Source organism: Colossoma macropomum, unplaced genomic scaffold (assembly GCF_904425465.1).
Source record: "Colossoma macropomum unplaced genomic scaffold, Colossoma_macropomum, whole genome shotgun sequence".
In the NCBI taxonomy this organism is placed as follows: Eukaryota; Metazoa; Chordata; class Actinopteri; order Characiformes; family Serrasalmidae; genus Colossoma; species Colossoma macropomum.
Window position 1 is genome coordinate 17,315,263 of NW_023494791.1, and position 24,130 is coordinate 17,339,392.

General features: G+C 38.9%; 3 protein-coding genes across 8 annotated transcripts in view; 1 reads left to right on the forward strand and 2 right to left on the reverse strand.

The window, feature by feature from the left end:
* Positions 1 to 8,846, reverse strand: part of arhgap22 (Rho GTPase activating protein 22) — a 44,220-nt gene extending 35,374 nt beyond the window's left edge. The window contains exons 1-3 of one of the 4 annotated variants that reach the window (XM_036574155.1): positions 8,696 to 8,846; positions 8,325 to 8,487; positions 7,963 to 8,057 (exon numbers count right to left, since the gene is read on the reverse strand). Coding sequence is in view for 2 of the 4 variants with exons in the window: in XM_036574152.1 (XP_036430045.1) it covers positions 8,325 to 8,409 (85 nt within the window). In the remaining 2 variants the exon portion in view is untranslated. Of the gene's footprint in view, positions 1 to 5,109; positions 5,682 to 7,962; positions 8,061 to 8,324; positions 8,488 to 8,695 lie in introns of those variants that run through there. The other 3 variants (XM_036574156.1, XM_036574152.1, XM_036574153.1) reach the window with 3 other exon arrangements.
* Positions 8,847 to 12,787: 3,941 nt separating this feature from the next.
* On the reverse strand, positions 12,788 to 20,906 carry si:ch211-223a10.1 (probable protein S-acyltransferase 23). The gene is made up of 10 exons (XM_036574162.1): positions 20,581 to 20,906; positions 19,613 to 19,748; positions 19,325 to 19,435; positions 18,866 to 18,998; positions 15,447 to 15,625; positions 15,230 to 15,303; positions 14,950 to 15,112; positions 14,244 to 14,326; positions 13,933 to 14,123; positions 12,788 to 13,604 (listed from the first exon to the last, which is right to left on the reverse strand). The coding sequence occupies exons 1-10, from the start codon at positions 20,693 to 20,695 to the stop codon at positions 13,143 to 13,145; spliced, it is 1,647 nt and encodes a 548-aa protein (XP_036430055.1). The 5' UTR covers positions 20,696 to 20,906; the 3' UTR covers positions 12,788 to 13,142.
* Positions 20,907 to 20,929: 23 nt separating this feature from the next.
* The window catches only part of wdfy4 (WDFY family member 4), a 63,439-nt gene continuing 60,238 nt past the window's right edge, over positions 20,930 to 24,130 (forward strand). For all 3 annotated transcript variants that reach the window (XM_036574158.1, XM_036574159.1, XM_036574160.1), the window contains exons 1-2: positions 20,930 to 21,607; positions 22,810 to 23,044. In XM_036574158.1, the coding sequence (XP_036430051.1) occupies positions 23,024 to 23,044 (21 nt within the window). In that variant the 5' untranslated portion in view covers positions 20,930 to 21,607; positions 22,810 to 23,023. The remainder of the gene's footprint in view (positions 21,608 to 22,809; positions 23,045 to 24,130) is intronic.

A 24,130-nucleotide genomic window follows, 5' to 3' on the forward strand; every position in this document is an offset into this window, starting at 1 on the left:
ATGCACTTCAATGTCTTAAGTTTTTCAGCAAACAAGAACCTCCAGAGTCATCTACAACCCCACTTTCCAAAAAAGTTGGGACACTGTGCAAAATGTAAATATAAACAGAATGCAATGATATGCAAATCATATAAACCCTATAATTAATTGAAAATAGACAAAGACAACATATCAAATGTTGAAACTGAGAAACTGTATTATTTTTTTAAAAATATTTGTCCATTTTGAATTTGATGCCAGCAACACGTTCCAATAAAGTTGGGATGGGGACATGCTTACCACTGGGTTGCATCACCAATTCCTTGAACAACACTCTGTAAGTGTTTGGGAACTGAGGAGACCAACTGCTGTAATTTTGAAAGTGAAATGTTTTCCCATTCTTACCTGATAGTGTTTCAACTGCTCAACAGTTCAGGTCTTCTTTGTCGCATTATTTGTTTTATAATGTGCCAAATGTTTTCAATGGCTGACAGGTCTGGACTGCAGGCAGGCCAGTTTAGCACCCTACTCTTACTATAGAGCCATGATGTTATAATACATACAGAATGTGGTTTTGCACTGTATTGTTGAAATAAGCAAGGCCTCCCTTGAAAAAAAGGTCTTCTGGGTGTCAGTACATTTTGCCAAAACCCTTATCAGTATTAATGGTGCCTTCACAGATGTGCAAGTCACCCATGCCATGTTCACTAATGCACCCCCACACCATCACGGATGCTGGCTTTTGAACTGCGCGCTGATAACAAGCTGGGTGGTCTTTAGCCTGGAGGACGCAGTGTCCATGTCCAGGGCCTGGGTTCAATTCCCCGGCTGGGCGACCAGGGTCCTTTCTGTGTGGAGTTTGCACATTCTCCCCATGTCTGTGTGGGTTAGGGTTAGGGTTAGGGGTCCTCCCACAGTCCAAAGACATGCAGTCAGGCCAATTGGATATGCTACATTGCCCCTTGGTGTGAATGTATATGTCTGTCTGCCCTGCGATGGACTGGTGACCTGTCCAGGATGTATCCTGCCTTCCACCCGATGACTGCTGGGATAAGCTCCAGCTCCCCCCATGACCCAGCAGGATAAGCGGCCTAGAAAGCATGTGTGGACCACAGGACAATTGTCCACTTTGCCTCAGTTCATCTTAAGTGAGCTCTAGCCCAGAGAAGGCAGCGGCATTTCTGGTTTCATTTTATAGACGGTTTCTTCTTTGCATGGTAGAGTTTTAATTTGCATTTGTGGATGCAGTGATGTAAGTGTAAGTGTTCCTGAGCCCATGCAGTGATTTCCACAACAAAATCGTGTCTGTTTTTAATGCAATCCGCTGGAGGGCCCAAAGATCACCAGATGTTTTTTTAGCATTACACAACTTTACCAGTCTTTTGTTGCCCCTGTCCCAACGTTTTGAAAAGCATTGCTGGCATCAAATTCAAAATATGCATATATTTTTCAAAAAACAATAAAATTTCTCAGTTTCAACATTTGATATGTTGTCTACGTAGTATTTGCAATTAAATGTAGTTTAAATGATTTGCACATCATTGCATTACATTTTGCACAGCGTCCCAATTAACCAATTAACCAATTAACCATTATGCCAATTAACATTTATAGAACTGGCGTGATACATTCAGCAGTGCATGCACTTCTCTTACTGCTAGCAAAAACAAGATATGTCAAGTGTATTTGACCAGGAATTCAAGCAAAGCAAAAGATTTATATGAAAAACAATTCATAGGCTGCTCTATGAATAAGTAAACTCGCAGTGAAAGCTGTAGGTAGCCACAAAGGTTGGCATAATGTGGATATAATATAATCATTTGAGAGCCATATTTCATATGTAAGAGGAACAGCAGCAGGCCTGAGGGAGGAAAAAATCAATCTTCCCTTTCCCATCTATTCCATCTCTTTCAGCTGGGGGCAGTAGGCTGAGGACATCAGCATTTGAGAGCACTATCAGGTTTCCTTTTCTCCAGGCGTTTCTCACCAGCCAACTCTGCCACGCTCTGACTCTGTACTTCTTTTCTTATGTCTCTTATTTGCAAAGTCACAATTGCTTTTTGTGGTCTCCGGTCATAATGGCCATTCCTTTCCCTGAGTCCATTTGTATGAAGAAGGACTGCAGACACTGCCAGAATCTCATTTAATCACTGTGGGTAATGGAAGCCTCATCAGTGTTAGTGTTCTCCTCTCTGCCCAAGGGAAGCGAGGAGGGGGTGGGGTGGCACTCCTAAAATCACTCACTCCTTAAAACACCAAGCTTCAGGGACAGTCCCAGTGCTGTCTCTCCTCATTAGCAGTAAATATTAAGGCCAAAACCTGCCTGCCAGCCACCTAGTCAGTCAGCTGAAGGATTCACAGGTTGCAATGGAGAAGCTGGATCACATGTTCTTCTATTTATCTGCTTGTCTGCTCATTGGCCGATGAGCTAAAAATAAGAGACGTCTGGCTAGGCCTATGCATATTTCATTGATGCTCATTTTAGGACATTCATTCTTTCTTATCTTTTCTGTGTGTCACTGTCTTTAATATGGCAATATGAATATTTTATTTTAACATTAATTTCTGCCTGCAGTAAAACTAAAATAGCCCACCAGAGGGAGTGCAATTACAGAAGAGGATGGGAGAAAAAAGTTTGGAAAAAGTCTCATCATCATTTCATGAGGACACCTTGAGGATGGCATGAGGAACAGCATAATAATGAATACTGCATGGCTCTGGGCTAAGCTCTGCTGTTGTTCTTTCTTCCCAAGAGCCAAGGAATCCTACCAATCAACATTAGCTCTTAGCTTCGTATTCATTCTGGGTCCACACTGTTCTTACTGCAGGCAAGTCTAATGCAGAAGCAAATCAAATACCTTCCGATTCCAGACAAGGGAATGGCCATGCTGGGAAATGCACATGACTCATGCACTTTTTCCAGCAGAGCACTTGAAGAGTGAAGACACTCAAGGTGGTCCCACATTCACGGCAGGTAGTAAATCTCATCTCAGGCATGTACATAAATGTCTATCTGCCTTCTGAAAGCAGCGGATAGTTCATGTCATGATCTGCCGTGCAATAGCCACAGGGAGAAATATAGGTGAGTGTTCACAGATAGATCCACAATCGAGTGCATCAACACATGGAATTGTCTCTATTTGTAATGGCACTGATCCACGGTTGTTCTACAGAAATCAATAAAATGATCTAAGCTTCTATGAATGATCTCACAGTATTACAGCTGTTATAAATACAAACAAACCTATACTTAATATGACCCTCCTAGAGATGCCACTTTTCCAATACTAACCCGATATTTTATCTTTAAAAACTACCAAGTTTTAAAATTAGCTATTTTTAACTAAAGTGCTTCACTTAAGATGAGCATCTGAAAGTAGGCTATCATGCTCAAACTGCACAAACACTCTACAGGAAAAACTACACAGCTAACATCACATCACACAATATGATTGTGAGCTATTACATGATAGAGTTGTTACAGGATCGGATCAGATTCAGTCTTTTCAGTCAATTTCTTAAAAAACAGTGTAAACCCATTACATTAGCTGACTGAGCCACAAATCCTGTTGTCATGAGTATAGCTGGCAGACAGGGTTGGGAGGTCACGCCTCATTAGCAGTACATGACAGCTCGAACATGACTCCACTGCTGTTTGCACAAATGTACGATTTTTTACAAATCATATCATTATGTAATATGCTGTAAATAATAGTTTTTAGAGTATATTTTACAGTGCATGTTTACTCAAACCTTCTTTCCTTTGGCAAAATAAAGTGATTCTGATTCCAATCACAACATGTATTCAATTATTAGCAAACAAGCTCCTGTGAACATCTTTCCCATCAGTCCACAGAAAAAAAAGTGATGCATTGATTCAGATGTGCACATGAATACAATGTATCTAGACAATTATTGGCAAAAAATGTGGTGATGAAAGATATTATCCACCTGAAAATCACATACACATTTAAAACAATAACTCCAATGCATTACTTCTCTTCAGTACAGCACAAACCCACATTTTGTCAGTAAGAAAAAAAGCAGTGTCTAACAGCTGATCTGTATTACCGAGTGGGGGAGCTCCAATTGAAATATATCACTGTAGAACAAATGAAATGTGTCCTGGGCACTCTGCTCAGCATGCTAAAAATGTGTTTGGTGGAGCCTCTGACATGGCAGGTGAAGCCAGAACACTCATCAAAGGTGACATGCTCCATATGCAGGGTGACAGAGGCAGAGGGAGGCAGCAAAGCAGTGTGCTTCAGCTCCATTCGCCTGTATTATGTTCCACAGCAGGCAGCGGATCAATCCACAAATAGCCTTTTACAGCCAGAAAGCATTAGTGCTGAAGCAGACAAGCAACCACGCCTGTAACCTGCATTCAGGAGCGAAACACTCCATGTACTCTGTCTATGTAGACTAAACCTACTGTACAGTAAACCCTGTACAGTGGTTTATCTTGATATTTCCTATCCTTTTATCGTTAATCAGCTTCAACTGTTTATCACATTCATGTCTGTGCACTTTTTCACAGGCTTTTTTACTGTCTTAGTGTAACTTTGATTATGAGCTGTTATGATTTATTGTGGGTGCAGGGATGCTGAAAGCGCAATTTATCAAAAAAAATAGCAATGGCAATCTTTACAAAGTTTGGGTCAGAAGAACTTGCATAAAAAGACTATACTTACACGGTTTGGTGCTGATATGAACATATTTCTAAGGGTTTTTTCTTGCTTTTGCTCATCGTCATAAGTAGTTTGTTCTAACCAGGCTCATTAAGTCATAACTGGTCTTACATGCACATCAGCTCATCGGGACAGCTCATCTCCACTTCCTCAACGAGGCAAATGAAAGATGTGACACTTAGCCGGACATCATTTACGCCAATACCCGTACTAAGTCAAAAAAGACGTTACCAAGCAACACAGCAGTACCGTCCAGCCTAAGCCATGCAGGACCACTGTATCCAGCATATGTGTTCTGTTTTAAGAGATAAAAAGCAGTACTCTCAGCAGAAGCAGTGCAGGAGGAGTGCAATGAGGGAGTACAGAGGCTGCTGCTGAGGATGGGAGTGGATGGAAAAAGGCAGAGTGAGAGAGAGAGAGAGAGAGGCTATGCAGTGCTTACCTCTCCTCGTCTGTCTAATCTTGGGGCTCAGCATAGTGCTCATCGCTGGACAGCGCTCCTGTCCATCCACATGTTTGGATCTCCACTAGACCACTGCCTCGTCCACTCCCGTCCACTGCCTCGCCCTGTTGCACCTTATCTTTCAGCTCTGGGCAGCATCCCCCCCTCCTCCCTCCTTACTGTCTCTCCCTCCCTCTCTCACTCATGTCCCACTAGCCCACTGCTCTGAGCCACTCGTTTCCCAAGCCCCGCCCACTCTCATTATGCAGAGGCAGCTGGAGGAGAGGGACCTCATGCACACACACATACTCAGATCCTCCCTTACCCATGATGCATTATTTATCCCCCCTACCACCCAAATGAATTCCACTCTGGCCCAGCCATTAAAGGCCTGGATGATTACTGTCAATAATTCAGTGGAGCAGAAACAGAAGGGTCTCTGCCATTTTCCTCTCTCCTTCCTTCCTCTTAATTGGCTCTGTGGTCTATGTTTGCTGGTGTATGCGTCTGCTGAGCTGGGTGTGGGCGTGTGTCCATGTGCACATCCATTCAACTTCCCTCTTTCTCTCACTCCTTTTTCGTTCTGCTTGTAACCTATCTGAGTAACTCAGCACTTCCAACCGAAAATGTCAATTCTAAAACAGCATGATTATTAGGCAAAAATATCATCTCATGATACTTAAAGATGATATGTATAATGATATTTTGAAACAGACACACTGCACTAGTAGCGGCATATTTTAAAAACTACCAAAAACAACTTTTTTTTTTTTAATATTTCACTAAAACTGCACTAAAATCAATTAAACAGGACTAATTATGCTCTCTTTAAGAAGAAACTTGATGCAATCAGTGTTCTTTCAGTATGGACGATATCAACAATATTGTGTATCACGATAATAAAATTTATCATGATAAAATATCATGTTGCCCACCTCTAATGCAGACCTGCCAACCTAAAAAATATTTTGTGTAGCACAATAGTGTAACGCCTAAAAAGAACAAAAAAACAAAAACCCCCTTCGCTTAGCACATTTCTGCAGCATGTGCACCTGCTTTATTACGTCCTGGCATGATCTGCTTATTACGATCATGGGTTTGGCTGCAATAACAAATATAAATACAGTACTGTGGAAAGTCACATTTAACAATGTTCCACACACGGACAATATAACAACGTTAATTTGCCAACTTAACTGCCTGGTGAACAAGTAAGCTAGCTTGCAAATAATGTAACGCTACACTAACGTTATTAATGTTACATATTTTCCAAAGGTTGGCAGGTCTGCTTTAACTCAACACACAATTTCACCTTTCTGCATCCACTTCAGCCTGTTTACCTTTGAAAAGGATGTAAAAGCACCATCCTCTCTTGTGGAACCAACCAGACGAGTAACGAGGGGGAACGAGAGGGATAAAAAAACATTTCGTGTTGCTACCAATTTGCAGTCTCTAGATATCCCCAGGGAATGAACACAGAGCTATGATTGGTCGCACTCTTCTTCTTTAGTTTTCGGAAGGCTAGACACTGTTGCCTTTTGCTGTTAGATTTGAGTACTGTACATGCACAACTGAACTCATTGGTGTCACCAGGTTTTTGCGTAGTTTTGAGTGACAAAGCGTGTTAGCGCACTTTTATCTCAAACTGAGTGCCTGCTACACAAAGTGTGTAAAGGTTGGCAGGACTGCTAATGATCATAAATAATTTTTTGAGCATTACTAGGTTTTGGGGATCAAATCCATTTTACCATCCATGCTTTCCACATATGAAGAGTTTTGTTCCAAAATGCATTATAGAACACTTTAAAGCACTTTTCGTTCGTTCATGATATACGTTGTTAGGAGGAGGTTTTACATATACAAGAAATATCACTGCTATTTTATGATTAATAATCACCCTTATCTATATGTTTTTCAAAATCTCTTTATATCCAAAATCACTCCAAATGGATTTACTGCATTTTGGAATATAAATCTTCATATTAAACATATTACAGCTTTTTACAATCACTAAGAAGCATTTTGTTCAGTGCCAAGTTCACCTTTTCAAAACACACAAATCTCTCTGCAGATTAATGCAGTTTGCAACACCAGTTCACTTTATGCTCAAAATGCTCTACAGCGACCAAAATACTGCAAACACATAATAAACTCAAAACAAACATTTTCCATCGAAACACCAACACTACTGTTCTTACAGAAATACTTTGTCAATCACAGCCCAATCACCACAGAAATACTCAAAACAGTTGACATTAAGGTTCACTATTCTGTGTAAATCTCTAAATAGGTAAAGAATTATTTGCCCTGTAGTTTTGTTTCATATTGTAATTAATTTACAATGTAAAGATTTAAAAAACTCATTATAACAGAAAAACATTATAAAACAGAATGGTATATCTTTACTCTATAGAAACATACAAATGAAGTAATAGAAATAAAAAAAAATCTAGAAAATCAACAAAACATGTAATTTGACTCGAGTCAAACTTTTACATAAGACCGTAGATTTAATTAGCAGTCTCTGTAGCTACGGCATTTTTTTTTCTTTGACTGTTGTCCAGTATGGCATTTGTGACTTAGCCAATTGATATTCACTTATTTTCATGAAAGATTTTACAGTTAAGTGTAACAGTTTTGTAATGATATATTCAAGCATCTGCATGAGCTGTAGAAAGACACAATTTTGCTAAAGTCTGAAACTAAGTGAGATGTATATGATGAAAATTGAAAAAAAATGGGGTCCAGTGTTGTTAAAAAAAATAAACAAATAATAATAAAACAATAAACAAAAAAATTTAATAGCAGCAACATCATTCATCCAACTTTTAGTCCTACTCTCTTTCAACTGACCTGAATTGGAATCCTGTACCAGGAGCTGTCACATATAGTAAAACTGTTCAGTGCTTGTCGTAGATCAAGCAGCCTGAGGTCAAAGTCTCTGGACTCTACTGACATGTAAGGCAAGACAAAAGCAGTGCAGTATACAAGCTATTACCTAACGGAGAATATGAGACATACACTGTCCTTTTAAGGCATGAATTCAGACTAATATACCACAATGCAAACTGACAATGTCATCACACTCATGTATCATACATACACATTACGCATTAGAGTGGATCATAATGACACAACAGATTGTTGCTAATTTAGACAATCAATAGTCAGACATTGAGCTAAGGTCCTACGATAGGGGGAAAAATGGTCTTTACCTAATGGCCTTCTTTGTCTCTCCAGCCGCAGAAACTTTGAGTTGTTCATAACTGGAACTGGTTCATCATCATGTTCATTCAACATGCACTGTAAGTGCTGCCTAATGTCTCTGCGTAGGCACTGGGAGAGAAATCACAGCTACGTAGAACACTCCTTCTCCTTCTGCCCAGGAAGACATTGAATAAGAAGCATTCAGTGAATCAGCTTTCAATGTAGAAAAACAATTAGAGTAAGCTGCAGCATACAAAAGAATGTGAACATGTCACCAAACCACAACAAGAACGGCAGTGAGGAGCAGATTCCACAATCATGAGCCTGATAAACACAAAGGTCAGAATGCCACCATATGTTTAACCTTCACACTACCTACCATGTCAAATCAGTCGATTTCAAGGAGTATGTCCTGATATACAAGATTCCATCAGCATGAGGGAAAAAGCTTCAGAGGGCTGACGACAGTGAAATATGAGAATGTGACGTCCAACACGAGGCCAAACTGTGCTTGCTACATTCAGCTGGACATCAGGAAGTGATGACTGGCAACAGAGAAGTGAAAAAGGCTTGCTTTTAAAGTTGAAGTTTCCCCTGGTTATCATTCATTTTGTGGGTTTACATCAGATGGTGGTCACGTGATAAATACACAATGGCATAAAAAGGTGACACACACATACACTCACAAACACAGTGAAATTTGCAATATTCACTTACAATCTGTCATGTTTCAACTTAAAATTCTTCTGTCAATTCAGATATTTTGTTTATCACAACCTAGACAAGCAGCAGATTCCAAACCCCTCAGAGCCCCCTGAAAGGACCACAACAAATATGAAACAATGACAACAACCCAGAGATTTATGAATAGAGTTTTTCTTTGCCAACGGCTCGATGTTACAGAACACCCAAATAGTTATGGATTCATGTATGTTGAATTTCTCTGTTTTCCCATGATACCAATTTTGTTTGTTGTCTTGAGATCTTGTGTTATTTATATCGTTATCACAACATCATCACTACAAACTTTCTTGAGAAATTAAAAGGGACTTTCCTATTCCTTTCTATTACTGTCATGAATAGACCACAGAAAAAAGTAGAACAACAACTGTCATATGGGTTGACCGCGGTCAAAGCTTCCATATGTTTAAACGTGATGTCCTCATATCTCAGGAAAATAGTTAGTTTTTGCAAGTTTTACGTCATTATCACGACGTAACAAATGTTGTTTTCCCAAGATAATGGGATATTTTTCTCGAGATTTAGAGAAAACAAATTAAAATGAAAAACTATATGAATTCATGGGCTGTACTAGGATGTATTGCAAATTTACAAATGTCAGGATCAGTACACCAAAGCAGGTCATTTTGCCTACAATGTTAACATTCTGCATATGTGTTCAATTGTTAAAAAATTATGCATTCAAATATATTTAAAAACATCTTTTGATTTTTTTTCTGACAGGTTTCTGGCATCTTTTCTGATTTTTTTTTCTTGTCACACTTAATTAACTGATGCCACATGCAAAATGGGAGATCTTCTATTACAAATAAGGGCACTCTGACTGAAACAAGGAAAAAAAAATTCAATGAAATTTCTGTAATTTTCTAAAATTATATAACTATAATATTTCATATATTTTCTGGAAGTAAGCCGGCAGTAGCTGATCCCACGGATACAGCAAATTTGCAGACTAACTATATAACCCATATGAAGAGCAAATGAACTTTTCACAGGCAATTAAGCTGAATTATCATTTCATCCACTAATGGACACGGTGCGACTGAACATGCAGGAGATGCAGTGTGTCAAATAACGACAGATGTTAGGACTCCAGAGCAGTGACTCACTGCTAAAGCGAGAGTGTCTGTCAGCTGATAGGAAGATAGATGTCTTACAGTCATAGGGTAAAACTTCCTCAAACAAGATCTTTAACCACATCAATTTTCATCTTATTACTGCTGTAGTCGATACAGGGGTCAAACTGGGTAAGCGCCTGGTCCTTCAAGACATTTTAAAAAAAAAGAAAAGAAAAACCTTCAACTTAATCTCTATCTGCAATATATGTATCATATGATCGATTTCCACATAGCATTTCCTTATCCTTATCTTTAGTAAAGACATAAACCATGAGAGGCCATGCATTACTGTGATCAAGTGATGTTATTAGCAATGTCATGAAGCAGCCTAAAACTGCCATGGCAAAATCACTGTTACACATGCCCTCAAGTGGTTTATTGCTTTTATAAAATGACAACAATTAACAATTAATTGACAAGTCAATTAATAATAATAATCACAATAATTATTCCACCATGAAATGCAGTTCATTTTGCATATGTTATCGCTAAGCAACTGCAGACTGCTGGAGGACAAGAACTATCAGCTGCACATCATTTCATGATTTTTTTTTTTTTTAATTCTCATATAACTATGAAAATATCATAGTATAGCAGTTTTTAATACAGAAATATTCAGCTTCTATAGCTAACTAGCTAGCTACCAAATTACAACTGCAACGATAATGCTAATTTCCGCTAACGTTTCCTGTGTTGTGTTAGCATCAAGCTAGCTAGTTTGTGATAAGGTTTGTGCTAACGGTGCCACATTTATTTTGAAAAATCGGATTTAATATTACTGAAAACAAAACTAACCCAAAACTCGAACATTTGATGACATAGTAACATATTATTTTCTGTATGGCAGTTTTACTGTGACTCTTTCAATAACTTACCTCCATTCCATGCCTAACACTTTATATTACTGGAGGAGAGGTTTAGCCTGCTTAACCTGCTATTTTTTACTTAAATAAGAATATAAATTGTCAGTTAAAAAATAGACTCGGCGGGCCATATGAGCAGCATTATGGTCCATTCACAGCACGATGGTTATCACTGACCTGGTGCTAAAACGGAAGTCAGTGCTGAGGTGATCATAGGTATGTGATTATTTCACAATGGCTTAGAACGCAGTCAATCAGATTTTAGGACTAAACCTAACCAGAAAACCTGTTGACTTAAACACGCTTAAAGGGGAACTCCAATGGGTTTTCAAAAGTTCAAAGAAGACGTAAACAAAGTCCTTTTTTTGGTTTGTCGTGAAATGCTCAGTTCTAGAGCTTGCCAAGTCAGAATTGCTCACAGTGGTGCTGATAAGAACCAGGCGTCCACCCCTGAAGATCCCTCAAAGTGGGCTTAAAATGCATTTGAATCCATTTACTTTAATCCATTCAGGCCGATGGGTAAACACAGGGTGTTGTAAGGCAAATTAGTCACCAAAAAGACTTTTTTTTTAGATTTATGACTTTTACTATTATAAGCACCTCATATTAAAACGCAGAACACATGTAGAACATTGGTGGTTTTGGATAGTAAATAAAATGACTGTTTGTGTTGTAGACATCACAACCCCTGGTTCCTATCACCGTGACTGTAAAGAAATCAGACATTGCAAGTTTCTCAGCAATGAACCATTTCACATCAAACCACTCTGAATAATTGGTTTTCCTCTAAAGGACTGAATCATTCTTAAGTTTTGAAAAATTGGTGGAATTCCCCTTTAAAACAGAAGCCAATGGGAAGGTGTTTCAGCACATCCCCATTGACTTTCATTGTGTTTCAAGCAGAACTGTTTCAAATCAACAGGTTTTCTGTTCTTTTACTCAGCATATTAAAATTGTTGTCCATTGTAATTGACCATATGCAGATACAGCAGAGATTGGGCTGAAAAATTAGTGAGTATTTCCTCAAATCCCTTGATATGTATGCTCTGAGATAAGCAGCTAAATTGTATTTCCTCTAAAAGCTGCAGCGATAGACAGAGAGGGAGGGAAGGGGGTGGGCGCTTGCATCAGTGGCTAGACCCATGTCACAGTAGTAATGAAATGCAATTACCCATCGCCATCTTTCTCAGGCCTGCAGATTCATGTTCTTTTACTGATTGGCATTACCACAACAAAATCAATGCGAAATTAGTATCAGACCAAACACAGACTATATAGATGATTAATGATGAAATCTCAGCTTAAAAGCATGGCTAGTCCTCCAGCACAGAGCCCCTCGATGGTTCTAATGTAATCAGACTGCCCTACATTGCACACAGCATACCCAGCTTATATTCCTTCTCAGCTGAAAAGACATTACATTTGACAGGCAGCTAAATCAGATATGCTATGTACTGGTACATACTGTCAGTTATAATCCTACATAATGGCCACCATGCTGCTAAAGCTTTTTTATTAGGAACAAGTATTATATGATCAACCTAGTTATCTTTCTATAATGCTATATGAGTTATTAATGATAATATTTCAGTAATAATATAATAGTCACTGACATTTGTGGCTTACCACTCTAAAATATAGATTAATGAAATGCTCCCTAGTGTTTTTGTGGTCATTTCACTTCCAAATTTTATTCTATTTTTCCAAAATAAAAATTCAAACCATAATAAAATTTCAAAATAGTAGTGCAACAGTTTTTCACAGCTTTATTGAAAACATTAAAATACTATCGGTGTATAAACAGCATAAATACAAGTGAAAGGTTCAGTAAAATTCGGATAATACTATTTAGACAGTGCACAAGAATGTAACTTGTAATCTGTGATAGAGCCTACTGATAAGTGAAAATATGAAAAACTAAATGCATTTTATGCAGTTGTCTCTCAATAGAATCACTAAAAATGATTAGGTTCTGATAAAAGAAATGACAAATAACTCCAACTGACCAAACTTAAGATCACAATAATCAAGAATTCATTCCTCAAGAGAACACTTAAGTGCAGGAACTGTCTAAGATGGAAATTAATTATTTATACTTATAAATCTAAATGTCAACAGAGTTGCGCTGTTGACTCCTAAAACTCTTCCCATCAATCAGAAAAGAGAGAATTGTGGCCAAACGCTTGCCCCAAGCAGGCTTCTTACTGTTAGAACGCCTAAAATAGGTGGTGGTTCCAGTGGAAATGGCATCAAACTGTTCAGAGAGCAGCCAGGCCTGCCAGAGGAGAGTAAGGAGGTTGAGTAGGAGCAGCAGGAACACCCACGCCTCCCTCCCTGTTACTGAGCTCCAACTCCAGTGCTCCTCTGTGATCATCTTCCAGTAGAGGTAATAGCCAGCAGTGCTTATGAAGAGGAGATGGGCAACAATCATAGCCAGGATGAACAGCACAAAGACCTGGTGGTTGTTTTGCCCAACACAGTGGTTGAGGAAAAGGCAGTGGTGGTCATAATCCATTACGCAAAAGTCACACAGGCGACAGTGCTTGCAGTTGTCCACTTGGAATAGCTACAATAATAGAATGAGACAGAAAAATAAGTAATTTTGCTTGTGTTTTAGTTCGTTCAATGTTATTTTTAGATGATCATCTTAAAGTGTTTTAATGAAAATGTTCATTTTAAAGCTTAGTAGTTTTTAAAGAAGAGTATTAGAATTGAAGGTTTCAGTATTGGTATAGGAAAAAAAAAAAAGAGATAGTGTCATCTCCACTGAAAATTGGAGCAAAATCAGCTTCAATACAAACAAAATTACAGTAATTCCATGTATCAATCGTAACTTGGACCCACCAATCATTAAAAAAAAAAAAAGCCTGATGCCTGGTGTGGAGTTTGCTTACTTCACAGTAAACGCAGAAGCGATTAGGATTCTGATTTGCCTCCACCAGGTCAGCTATACTGGTGAACCTGGGGTCTGCATCAGCTGAACGGAGTCGACCTGGATCTTGTCTTAGAACTTTCCAGAAGAGCCCAAGAACAACACCAAAATGGAGCAATGAAATGTGTAAGAGAGTATGAGCTGGCCAAATACGTAAATGGTTAAGGAAAAGTTTTCTTTTGTAGTTTTCTGGGTACCAAAATTACACACACTCCCACACACATACACTCACAATACACGCAAGCAATATTAGATGTTGCCAGCAAAGGATATTAGGCAGAATTTTATAGTAAAAGCAGATCAAGGAATGAATTATGCCTGCAGTCAGCGTCCCAAGATAGATGGGATTTGGTAGCCTACAAGTATGAAAATAAACAACAGAACAAACATATTTAAAGTACTTACATCGTTCGTTAAAGACAAGCAAATCCAGAAGGGATCGATCTGTAAAATCTTATTCATACTGAGCCCCTAGAGTGTCATTGAGGGGAAAAAAAATTGCAACAACATTGTGGTCCTTTGCATTTTTGCATTCCCTCACATTGTGTTTCCTTGCATACCCTCAGAAATATTTTGCATTCTTTAGCAAAATCCATTGGATTTCCAGGGAAACGCAAATGTATTGTGAGGGAATGCAATACCATTATTTTTGTTTCTTTTTCTTTTTTTTTAATAACAGCCCTTTAGCGGCTCCAAGCATTCACACACTGAAAAAAAGAAACCTAAGAAGTTTCCTTCTCAATAATTCTCTTTCGTTTCAGTTAGTTTTGCAGTGGATATTAAAGTTGGGCTTTTTTTTTTTCTTTAAACTGTCATTTTTATTTTTATTTCAGTAAACATGTATATTTTTTCATTGCTAGTTTTCATTTTTGTAATAGTTCTAGTTAACTATAAGAATCTTGATCCATACATACATACATACATAACTAAAAAAAAATAAAAAATACAGTCTGATGGGATAACAACACAGTGCACTAACCTCTGATAGCTGCTCATTCTGTGGTATTGGGACAGGGTGATTTTTGCCACCCAGGGAAAAAGTAGTCCACAAAATACTCCTCCATATTCTCCTAATGCTGCAGCTATGAGGAGCACTGCTGCCCCACTGAGACTGGGCAACAGGAGTGTCCAGTAGTACACCACTGCATTAGAGATAAGAACACAACATCCTTCATATACCAAACAATAACAGCAGGTTTAATATCGTCTGCTTATAATTTTGTCAAATTTATGTGGAAAAAACAGATGTGCATAGTTACCATATGATTCTCTGGGTTTCTGATCCTTTGGTTTAATGATGAACTGGGTCAAAATTTTGGTGAGCTGCTGATGTCTGTTAAAAGAACACAGAATGACAAATATGAAAATCTACCGATAGAACAGGGAGAAAAGGGAAAAATCTACAAGTCAACCTGATAACATGTCTCTCGATGTGACTCTAAGAAGAGTGGTTGAAAAAAGCAGCGACCAACGGACCTAAAAGTAGTTCCGCGATTACAGAGGTCTAGAGGTGTGAGGCCAGTGTAGTTTTTCATGTGTAAAATGTGGAATCCCGCACTCTGCAGTAGCAGCCAGCACACCTCAATTATGCCTTTCTCTGCAGCCACATGCAGTGCTGTCGCCCCCTGCTGGTCTACAGCAACTGCTGCACATCTCTGGAGACATAGAAAGAGGAAAAACAATATTTGTAAAAGCAGTTTACATGTTAAACATGGAAGGTATTACAAAAATCAACCCACATACTATGCACACACAGCAACTGAGATGTCTAAGCATGTTACAACTTCATAACATAAGGGTGTTATAATGATTATAGGCTTATAAGGGGTTAGGTATTGTGGCAAAGCCAATTACTATGAAGGTGCTGCAATTTCTGCTGCAGCTCACTACAGTGAGCCACCTGAAACACTGGACACCAACAAACTCTTGAAGAAAGTGCTCCACTTAAATGTCTACAGATACTGCCATGTCATAATCATTAGACGTTAGATATCTCCCTATATTCATTTAGCAGACACTTACCCAGAGTAACTTACAAAATGTTCAGATTGAAACTGTGAAAGCACTTGAATGGCAAGAGCTCCATCATAGCCACTTGGAGATTTCTGTCATCTGTGGTACATAATACTGCACCCTCCAGGTTAAAGGGGAGAGGGACCATCTCATTTGTTATCAGTGGACAGTTCAAAATCCAGCATCCGGGATGGTATATGGGTGCATTAGTGCACATGGCATGGGTGACTTGCACATTTGTGAAGGCACCATTAATGCTGAACGATATGTACAGGTTTTGGAGCAACACATGATGCCATCCAGATGATGTCTTTTTCAGGGAAGGCCTTGCTTATTTCAGCAAGATAATGTAAAACCACGTTCTGCACATATTACAACAGCATGGCTCCATAGTGAAGGATCTGGCTGGCCTCCTGGTCCTGATTCTACAGAAAGAGGGGTCTAAAAATTCTACAGCCTGCCTGCAGTCCAGATCGGTCACCCACTGAAAACATTTGGCGAATTATGAAACGAAAAATACGATAAAGGAGTCCCTGAACTGTTGAGCTGCAGAAATCCTATATCAAGCAAGAAAGTGAAAACATTTCACTTTCAACGCTACAGCAACTGGACTCCTCAGTTCCCAAACGCTTACAGGGTACAGTTAAAGAGGTGATGCGACACAGCGGTAAACATGCCCCGGTCCCAACTTTTTTAAAACAGATTGCTGGCTTCAAATTCAAAATGGGCATATATTTAAAACACCATTTCTCAGTTTCAACATATGACATAGTCTTTGTACCATTTTCAATTAAATATAGTTTAAAGGATTTGCATATCATTCCATTCTGTTTTTATTTACATTTTGCACAGCAAAATTTTGGAAATAGGGTTGTAAATAAAAGGAGATGAAGTATTCAGTCACTTCCATTTGGGTTATTTAATATACTTGCAATTCACATATCCACTTCAAATGTCTTTTGACTTTGTACTCAGATATTTTAAAGGGATTCAAATCAAGGGATCGGCTAGTCCGTTCAAGCAACTTCTCACTCTTTTTTAGGTACTCTTGGGTTCTTCTATTTTTGGGTTGTTGTCTTGTTGAAACGTCCATCTCTTCCCAGATTCAATTTCGTGGCCAATGAGATTACATTCTCCTCTAATGTGTCCTGGAACATCACTCCATTAATTTTTCATTTGAATTCGTGTTTCCTCTGAAAGGAACTGATGCTGATGACTGTGATGCAGTTCATTACTTATTGTTTACCATGTTCCTGCTACTTTTAGGTCATCCTGCAACTCTCTTTGAATGACTGCTGACCAGTGACCCAGTCCAAGGACTACTGGTTGTGGTTTCATGAATGGGAATAGGAATACAATATACAGTGCCATGAAAAAATATTTGCCCCCTTCCCAGTTTCTTCTATTTTTGCCACATATATTTGTCACATTTGAGTGATCAGATCGTCAAACTACTTTTAATATAAAACAAAGATAACCAAAGTATACACAAAATGCTGTTTTTAAATGACAATTTCAACTATTGAAGAAAAAATACTGTTCAGCCCTACCTGGCCCTATGTGAAAAAGTAACTGCCCCCTCAGCTACTAAATCAACCAGTTAACCAAATTCAACTGACTACTGGGTTCAGTTTTACTAGACACACCCAGGCATGATTACTGCCAGACCTGTTGAATCTAAACATCACTTACATAAAACCTGTCTGGTAATGTGAAGCAGGCTAGAAAGTCTCAAAAAGCAGCTCATGATGCCACATTTTAAACAAATTCAAATACAGATGTGAAACAGAGTCATTGAAATCTACCAGTCTGGAAAGGGTTACAAAGCCATTGCTAAGGCTCTGAGACTCCAGAGTGAGAGCCACTATCCACAAATGGATAAAACTTGGAACAGTGGTGAACCTTCCAAGGAGTGGCCAGCCAACCAAGATTTCACCAAAAGTGCATTGACAACACAGGAGGTCACAAAAGAACCCAGACAAACATCTAAAGAGCTGCAGGCCACACTTGCCTCAAGGTCAATGCACACGATTCCACAATAAGTAAGAACCTTGGCAAAAGTGGCGTCCATGGGAAAGTTGCAAGGTGTAAACCACTGCTGACCAAAAAGAACACAAAGCCTTGTCTTGCATTTGAGAAGAGCGTCATAGCAACAGTCAAGCATGGTGGTGGTAGTGTGATGCTCTGGGGTTGCTTTGTTTCTGCACGACCTGCACGACTTGTCATAATTGATGGAACCATGAATTCTGCTCTGTATCAGAAAATCCTGAAGGAGAATTTCCGCCTATCAGTTTGTGACCTAAAGCTGAATTACAGTTATGCACCAGGACAATAATCCGAAGCGCACAAGCAAGTCCACCTCTGAATGGCTCGAAAAAAATCTAAATTAAGGTTTTGGAAAGGCCATATCAAAGCCCTGGCTTGAATCCCATTGAGATGCTGTTGCAAGACTTTAAATGTGCAGTTCATGCTTGAAAACTGTCCAATGTAGCCAAAATAATACAGTTCTGCAAAGAAGAGTGAGACAAATTCCTCCAAAGCGATATAAAAGACTCATCATAAGTTATTGCAAATGTTTGACTGCAGTTGTTATTACCAAGGGTGGCACTAACTGTTATTAAGTTTAGGGGGGCAATTACTTTTTCACATGAATGATATAGATTTTGAATGAACCTTTATCTTCAATAAATGGAATGATCATTTAAAGGCTGACTTTATCTTACATGAAAAGTAATCGGAAGAACTGAAACATTTAAACGTGACAAGTTAGCAAAAAGAGAAGAAATCGGGTTTGGAGCAAAAATTTTTTTACAGCACTGTATTTCTGATTTTCTCAAAGTGTGCATTAGAAAGCAGCATGTGTTACAAGTGAAATAGCTTACGTTGTTACGTAGAAGGTACCTGACCACATCAGTATTCCCTGTGGAAGCTGCCATGTGCAGAGGAGTGATCAGGGAGTTATCACCATCTGAGAATCGGAACATGGTAGTCTCCCAGAGGTACTGCATGGCAACACTGACCATCACACAATAAGAAAGAGGAAGATCAGTTCTATACAATGTGTGATGAGTGTTCACTCTTAGTCCTAAACGGCAGCAGCACTGCACAGAATATTTACATCACCACAGAAAAGTCATGAGCATGACTTTTAAACTTTTTTGTAAATATATTTTTGAATGTTCACTTTGACTAATTATCCTATTAACTTTAAAGTGCTATGTTAGCAATGAGCTCCTAACTTAGAGAAACCATCGCTGATTATGAATACTTAATTAAAAAAAGTGTAAAATAAAACCGCAGCTCATGCATCTACAGATTAAACAGAGTATTCAGTTACTCACATGCTTCCCCCACTAACTGCATGATGTAGTGATGTTTTTCCCTGCTGATCCACAATGCGTAAATCTGCACCATGCTGCATCATTTTATGCATGATGCTGATGTTGCCATGTCTGTTACAGAAAAGTCATAAAATGGATGTTAATTTATTCATGCAAGGTTGTTTTATGTTGTATCCTAGAGCAGCTGCTAGACAACTGAGCACAGAAAATTGCGGACAGTGATGCATTCTGTCACATGGATGGTCAAATGGATATGAAAAGGACATCTGTCAGGAAGATTCACTGTACCTGCAGGCAAAGTGAAAAGGGGTTTGGCCTGCATCGCAAGGTACATTAGGATCAGCTCCGCTACTTAAGAGGAGTTCAGCTATTGGCCGGTTTCCATGCAGGGCAGCAAAATGAAGGGCAGTAAAACCACCCCAGCCTGAGAAAAGAGAAAAGACAGTTTTATCAGAACTTACAGATTCCAAAATATGGATTATGTGTGGTTTTATCCCAAATACTGGCAAAAAATACTGTAGTAGAATATTGCTTAAGTAATTAAATTAACATTTCACTGAAAAACCTCATTTACACAGTGACCCTTTACCCCAAACACTGACAGCCAAGACATGTTTGTTGTCTGATGTTTGCTTCTTTATTTTTCCCTAAAATAAAGAAGCTAATGTATTGGAAATGTAATTAAAGTCTGTCATCCAAACTCTTTCTTCTCCTATTATATTAGCATCATAGTTCCAGTTTAAAACTGATTAAACAAACTTCAGACAACAAATATATCCTGGCCGATCAACTATGTATGGAGTTAACATGTGTAAATTTGTTTTTTGGTGAACAATTCCTCTATATGTTGGCTAATTATCAATAGAGCGCTTTTTTATACTACTCTGTCCTTGTTGTAAGACATCTGCACAACTACCTAGAACTAATAAATCTGATGACTTGCGGCCCACACTGTCCTAAAAAAAGCAAAGACTGTGAATCTGTGAAAGCTAACAAAGCAGGTAGGAACAGGTTGGACTTAATTGTTAGAGTCAATGAATAGTTAATAACGAAAACGATAGCCAGGTGAAACAATGGAAAAAACAACACCACTGACAGCTCTACTTGACAATTCCGCACCGTCAGGAACATGAGAGTGAATTGTAGCTATTGTAGCTGAACACAGTTGGATCTTATTTTGTCTGCAGCTCATAAGACAGATTGTCTCTCTTTTCCCACAGCCAGTTAAGACAGGCGCAGACTTCTACAGGGCTTACCTTTCTGTTGTAAGACTGTCTGGTCGTGCTGAATTAGCTGAGCGACCTGTTCGATGGCTCCTCTCTGAACAGCCTCAAATACCCCATTTCCTTCAGTAACTGCGCTCAGAGACATTGTGGAGCATCACCGCCCGCGCCTGCAATGAGCTCAGTAGTAACATAAAATGCACATTTTCATTAAAAAAAATATCTCATTTCATTCCTCAGCTCAGTTAAAAGCGGCTGACATTTTATCCAAGCAAAACCGGAACAGGACAGTTACAAGCGACGGCGCTGCGAAGCGCACAAATCAACAGAACTGATTTGATAAAACCCCGCCCCCATATTTTGATTGGTCTCATGTACACACGTGACTGTGGGCAAACTATTTTGAACTTCAAAATACGAGCCGATATTTAAAAGCACTTCTACAAAATAGGTAGAAACAATATTTATAAAATAAATCTTTTACGATTGACCATTTAAAATAGTGAATTCCTGAACACATATACTTACATAAAGTACCTCCGAAATCTGAAACTTTGTGTAATCAGAAATTGTGGATACACGCGGATGCACGGATTTATTGTCAGCTTTTCGTGTTTATTCTTGGATCTTCGATTTTTACTCGAGTCCTCTGTCGAAACAAGCCATTGATTTCCACTGGACAAGTCTGGTTAATTCTGTTTGACTGCAACAACAGTAGCCACCAAAAACACATAAACTAGGCTAACTGTATATAGTTTCTCATGCATTTTGAGACCTAGTCTAGTAAATTGTCCTGGCTCATACGGGCTGTTCGATTCTAGAAATGTTGGAGTCTACTCCGATTCCGCTTCAAAGTAATGGGAAATAGTGGTGCATACAAGTGTCGATTCCACGATGTAATTTGGACTCACAGATGGACATGAGGCAACAAAAAAGAGTACCCCAATAATAATATTTGACCTTAGCAAGGAAATTTGGAGAGCTAACGCTACATTAGCTAAATTAACTGGCGGGGGCTGGCTAGCCAACATACCTGCTTCTCTTCCGTCAACTTCTTCAGGTGGGCGTTTTGGAACTGGCAATATCATTTGACTGTACATTTTTCTTTATAAATTTTACGTTTGACTTTGTTTCCTACTTTGTCTAAAGTAAAACACAACTTGACTAACGATGTGTGTTGTGGAATGATATATTTTTCATGTAAAGTGTCTAGACAATGACAACAGAATATCTGTCAGTGTGGAATCGAGTCTAAAGTTTTGAAGAGTCGACTCTCGATTCTTGAATGCCAGGTATCGAGGAATCGATTCTTTTTGGGATCGAATCCCTGACCTAGGCCTATAAACAAAAATGCTAGACTTATAATGTGGGACCAGCCAGCACATTGCAATGAGTTAGGTTAAATTATTTAACTGAATAAAGAAATTGTTCTTTGGCAGGTCAGAAATAAACTAAGGTATCATTTAGGCTGCTATCATTGTGCTCCCGTGTTGTAGCGAACTGGACGAAGCAGAATTCAGCACTGTGGTGTGATGTGTGCTGAAGAGCCGACTCAGTTATTGTCACACCGACATACCACACAACACGCCACAAACACCAGTCATCTGCCTGCCTGGAAGGAGCCTGGAAGGCAGCCAGTTTCAGCCGTAGACTGTGAACGCAGCTGAAATATCATTTTTACGTGAACCTGCTGCAGCTTTAGGTCAGGAACTGGTAACACTATAACTGCAAACCAGCACTAGATATTATTTATGCATCGTCATATATATTTCAATATTGAACTATTGAAAATTAGTAGTAGTAGGAGGAGAAGGAGGAATAGTGGTAAGAACAGCTGTCTGAAAATTCGCCCTCTCTAGCAGTGATAGTAGTAGTTGTGTTTTAGGGAATTATTTGGCCCTAGTCATTTTCTCTACGAGCCACACGATGTCACCACTGCTCAAACGATGATGGATTATTGGTTGTTTAAACATCTTTCAGTGTTGCCAAGGTTGTGTTATTAGTTGTGTACGGATTTCTGAGAATTCCCCTAAAACAGACCAGTCATACATTAAACAGATTAATTTTAATAGGACAGTGTTTGGATTTTTTTTTATTTACTTCTCTATGAGAGCTCAGATAATTCTGTATGCTTATCGTCTGGTGACTAATTTTATTTGGTATCACAAAATTTCATTTTTACAATAGAATGAGCTCTTGAGCTGAGATGTATTGAGGCAGTGGCAGAAAATAAAGTCCTTCACTTCTGCTTTTTTTCTCTAGGAAGTAAGGCGCATGACCATGTGCAGCTGATGTAAGAGTTTCTCTTCGAGCAAAGTTCAGGCACCCACTGCAGTTTAGTCACTGGCAGATTAGAGGTAAGGTCCTAACAGGCATGTCTCAACTGGCTACTCACTGAGCGCTGTGAGATGGGAAGAGAGGGAAATCATCTCACCGGGACTGGACTGTCCTCCAGCAAAACTCAGCGCAAATACTAATGCCTCCCACCAAACAGCGGGTAAGTGTCACTTTACAGAAACTCTTGTGAAACTGGCTGCGCGTGTGTGTGTCTCTGTGTCGTTGCTAAGGGTAATACAAGGCTTACTGCCTGTCATGTGGGATTGAGCTGGACTGTTTTGGGCAGCAAGTGTTTTCACAATTGCCCAGTGTGAAGACATGTTGAGGTATGTTATTTTGACAGTGTCCTGCTTTACCAGTTCTGCTCTGACATGCGAAGCACTTACAAAGAAACCAAAAACAAGGAAGCAAATGACTTTAAAAGTGAATAATTTTCCGGCATAGAGCATTTTATTTGTCACAGAATTTAAGCACATAGTTTCCTTTACATAATGCGTTTGTCAGTCATATGCCTTTTTGGATGAAAATGAGAGGGATGTGTGCAACAAACAGGCCTTTGTTCTTTTAATGATGAGCTAAAATTGCAGGAATTCATCTCATTTATGGGCTACATGTAGCTGTTGTGGTCAGCATGTGCAGTGGTCTTTTTCTAGGAATGCGAATTTTCCTCCATTTAGCACAACAAGCGTGCTCTTGACATCACAAGATTCTGTAAAAGCCCTGTGAAAATCCTGAACTGATTACATTTAAAGGCTTATTTTCTGTAAGTACTTGAAAAAAATGCAAACTGGCCAAGTTACTCTTAAGTTTCAAGTGTGTAATAAAAGACGCAGCTGTACTGATGTACTTCCTATGGAAATTATGTACACATTAGATTGAAATCCAAAGCCTTTGTTTTTTAGTGCGTGGGAAGACAGTGTCAGACCCCTAAAGCAAATTGCCGTCTTGTGAAATGATAATTACAAACAGTTCTGTCTACAGTGCAATGTTGTGTAATAGTGCTTTGCAATATGCGGTTCATGGACTGAAAAATGTAACACATACATTCTCTGAGACTCTGAACATAGAAGCCCTGAACAGGAACTGGTTTATATTTGAAGAACTGGACTTATTTCATTGCTATTTTATTTCTGTACTGTGCAGTTGTTCTCTCCTGTCTAATACGCAAGTTAGTCGTGTGCTGGATTTAACTGTTGTGTATAAAGAGCTGTTTGTGTGTTTGTAATCCTGTGACCCAATTATTAAA